The 3,994-nt window shown below is 37.7% G+C and overlaps 1 protein-coding gene across 1 annotated transcript in view; it reads left to right on the top strand.

The window, feature by feature from the left end:
• Positions 1-2,135, top strand: part of LOC104496380 (non-specific lipid-transfer protein-like) — a 5,877-nt gene extending 3,742 nt beyond the window's left edge. The window contains exons 4-5 of the mRNA XM_010139490.1: positions 597-676; positions 1,770-2,135. Of these exons, the coding sequence (XP_010137792.1) occupies positions 597-676; positions 1,770-1,865 (176 nt within the window). The 3' untranslated portion in view covers positions 1,866-2,135. The remainder of the gene's footprint in view (positions 1-596; positions 677-1,769) is intronic.
• Positions 2,136-3,994: the final 1,859 nt, after the last annotated feature.

Consider the following 3,994-nt stretch of genomic DNA (forward strand, 5'->3'; position numbering starts at 1 on the left):
AAGATGTGTGTGGTTTGTAGTCCTTTGGTTTATACATCAGTATTTCCACTGGACTTATTAAAATAACTTTTCAGCTTATTTCTGCTAAGACGATCCTAAAAAATGCTGGATTTGAATTAATTCAAGTGAGTGCTTTTAGAATGCACATGTTGTTCCCATTGAAGGAGAGGGCAGGAAATGCCTGAAATTTCAGTGATGAATGTCTTCAGAGAGTGTTACAGGGGAAAACACATTTATTCTGAGTTGGTCTTAGTACTAGCAAAGTTAAGCCTGATAAAAAGATGATTGTCAATTAACATTCTGTCTGATTACAAGTAGATTATTATTTCTGTTCAAGTAATGAATTTGCTTAGCACCTTTCAGAAAGATCCACCTCTCTTCATCATTAGGATGGTCTGTGCTACAGGGTGGCGCAGATGCCTGTTATTGGGTTATTGGGCGATCTCTTGCTGGTGTTTTTATAATGGCTTTTATTTGTATGTACTTCAGATACCATTTAGCTGACCTGTAGTACCAATGGATTCTTCCTGGAGTTGCAGCTTTTATTACTGTTTCATCTCTCAGTTTGAATCTTCATAGTCAACTCTATCTTACAGATAAGAAGGCGGATTGTACAATTACGATGGCTGACACGGATCTGTTGGCTCTCATGACTGGCAAAATGAATCCTCAGACAGTAAGTGTAGCAAAGACGAGATGATAAGAGGACTGACTTGTTTGTTTGTTTTGAGTGTGTTTAAGTTGAATAATTTAAATAAATGCCCTCCAAAACTGCTGTGGCTCATTTGAAAAATGACAGTTCTTAACTTTCTCTGAAAAAATTGGTCAAAATAAGATTAATCAAGAAAGGCAGTATCTACTCTTCTGAACAGATACGTATTATCTCACACTTAACTGTAGGTGATCCAAAAGAGAATTTAATAGTGCTTGGCTTGCAGAGAAGAGGGAGAAATGAGTGATTGCAGCAGGACTTAAGAAAGGAGGAATATTGGCCCTCTTTGGAGGGCTTTACGCTCATAGCTGGCAGTAGCATAAGGAGTATTCTTGATGTTGAGAAATAGAAATTGTGATGAGCATCCACTGAATGCTTGTGAATTCTTGGGTTTTTTTTTTCCTCAGTGTGTCAAAAGCAGCCATTGTGTACAGTTAAACTAGACCATTAATTGAATTTTAAGTTGCTGTTCTGTACGTCTAAATTTGAATCTTGGTAACATTCTTTTAAGTTTTTGGTCTGGTGATCACAGGGTAAATAAGAATTTTCACAAATCAAAGTGTGTGTGTAGGAGAGGTTTGAAGGTAAAACACATTGAAGAAATGTTGTAATGTAAATGTAGGAGATTCAGGAGCAATTGCAATTTTACGTCTACCATTTGGATACGTTAGGGCATGCAAGTCATCTTTTTACAAGGTCCAGAGGAAAAACCCTAAACCTTTAGCATATGTGCTTCACAAACTAGGTTCGTAAAATTGAATTCATTAGTAACAAAACCAGTAATGGCTGGGGAGGATTTGAGTAAGAAATCAGTTGTGGCAGCTACTCCACTCTATTGCTTCATTGACGTCAGTTGAAAGAGTGAACTTTTTTTCCATGAACTGTCATTCCCAAAACATTCATCGATGAGTGTGAGGTGTCTGCCAGAACTGTTGGAATTATAAAACTGCAGGCCAGGACCTGCACGTACGTAATAGCCTAGACTGTATTGGGGAGGGGGGGCGCGATTGGGGTAATACATTGTATTGCATTTCAAATAATCTTTCTCTCTTTTTAGGCATTCTTTCAAGGCAAATTGAAGGTGTCTGGGAACATGGGCATGGCAATGAAACTTCAGAATCTGCAACTTCAGCCAGGCAAAGCTAAACTTTGAGATCATTAGAGTAAACAGTCAGTACTTCATATTCTTGACAAAAACTAGAATGAAACTAGACATTATCAGTAATATGGCACAGGCTGGGTTTGACTGTACCTCTCTCACCTAAATTCTGTGGCTAGAGACCTTAATTTGCTTAATAAATTCCATCAGTTTCTCTATGGCAAAGATTTTTAGGCTACGCTTGAGGCACTAACTCTTACGAGTGGAGTATGATGGGTGTTTGCAACAAGTTTTGTTTTAATCAATATAAAAAATTTTGTAAAACTTCCAGTTGAATGAGGCTGCTTACTGTTGTTCAGGATAGCTGGGAAGAGACTGAGGAACATTATAAATAGTTTGACATATCAGTTAATTGAGTTGCACTTTTTAAAAGCTGTAAAAACAGGTCATGCAAATACTTTCAGACATCCATTCTAACAAATTTGCTGCTGCTTAAATTAAAATGGTCTTATAAAGAGGATCTCCAACAACATTTTTTTTAGAACAGGCTTTAGGAATTTGCTATAAAATACTTTTCTTATTACTACTTTGGGAATAAAAAATAAACAAAATATCCAGAAGTAAGTAGGAACTAGAACGTTGCTTTGAGAATCACAGGATTTTATAACATTTCACCCTGAAAAATATTAGGTTGGCCAGGAGAGCAGAGAGGGAGTATAACCAACACTTTACCTGTTTTCTCCTGAGAAAATAGAGTGTTGATCATTATGAAATTCTTAGCAGTAATGTAAAAAGCTTTAATTTCTGTTTTGGGAAAATGTATTCTGTTTGGAAGTTTAATAGAAAATTAAAATTAAACATACTTCTGTTCTTCTGTGTGTCTCTTCCTCAGATTTGTGAACACAGATTTCATGCTAGTGCACTGGATTGACTATATTATACAGGTTGCCATGAAGGGTGCCTGCAGTCGTCTGTTTTTTCCTCCTCAGGCATTGTTAGCAGATGCTTCATAAACTACATCTCATTCTAGTATGTACCCCTCACATCCTCATATATGTGGGCCATGACTGAGGAACTTTATGCATAAACTTTCACTTCCCTGGTTTAACTACAGTCTTAGTGAAAATGAGCTGATTCAAGCCAATCGTTCTGCTTATCTAGTGTGAATGGTTAACAGTTTGCTGAGTGGTAAGAATGGCTGTACTGAAATCAGGCCGAAAACTGATCTACCCCACTCTATTTTCTGACCATTGATACCGTGGAAGGAATATTAAGATGGCCCAAACATCTGTTTGCCCAGAATACTTTCCTGGCTGCCAGTGATTTTATGGGTTTTTTTCAGGCTCACAAATTGGAGCCAGAATTGGTATGTCTATGCCTGAAGTTCTTGGTGGATAGCGTTTCATGAGTTTGGCCAGTCCCTCTTTGAATCCTTGGCAGCTTTTTTATCATGGGTCAACAGTTTCTGTAGCTTACCTACACTTCATGTGGAATTAGATTTATTCCTTTTTAGTTTACACATTGAGGGTTTATTTTATACCTCTTAGTTGTGTTTGGTTTTTACTGGAAGAAACGGTGAACAACTTCAAAGCGCTCCTGGTGTATCTAGTCATGCCCTCTCACCTTCAGGCTTCACAGCTTAAAAAGAGGACATCCTATTTAACTGCATCAGATGGAGAGACCCTTGTAACCTTTTGGCCATCCATGTGTCCTTCCTGTATGTTGCATTCCGATTGTCCGGTTAAAAAACTTCCAAGATATAAGAGTATTTTCTGCTTTTATTTTTCTTTCCCCAGTTGCTTTTCTGACCACTACTGTTTTTGAGCTGATGTTTTCTTGGACCTCTTACAACTGTGGGCTCATTTCTTTTATGTTAACTCCGTGCTTTTTTCTGCACTGTAAAGCTGAAACTTCTTTTTCCTTTAATTATTGTTCTGTATGCATCATTTTATTTATACTGAATTTCAACTGTCTGTTTTACTGGCCAGGCACTCTGTGTTCAGACCTACCTGCAGCTTTTGTACTCAGCCCCGGTCTTCAATATCTGATGAATTAACTTGTATCACCCCACTGTTCATCTTCTTTTCCAAGGCTTGGTGTTAAATAGGACAGATATGGCCTTAGTCCACCATAAACTTCTTAAATACAATCTGGTTATATGGATCGGGTGTCATCTGGTGTAT

The sequence above is a fragment of the Buceros rhinoceros genome, unplaced genomic scaffold (assembly GCF_000710305.1).
Source record: "Buceros rhinoceros silvestris isolate BGI_N320 unplaced genomic scaffold, ASM71030v1 scaffold40860, whole genome shotgun sequence".
NCBI lineage: Eukaryota > Metazoa > Chordata > Aves > Bucerotiformes > Bucerotidae > Buceros > Buceros rhinoceros.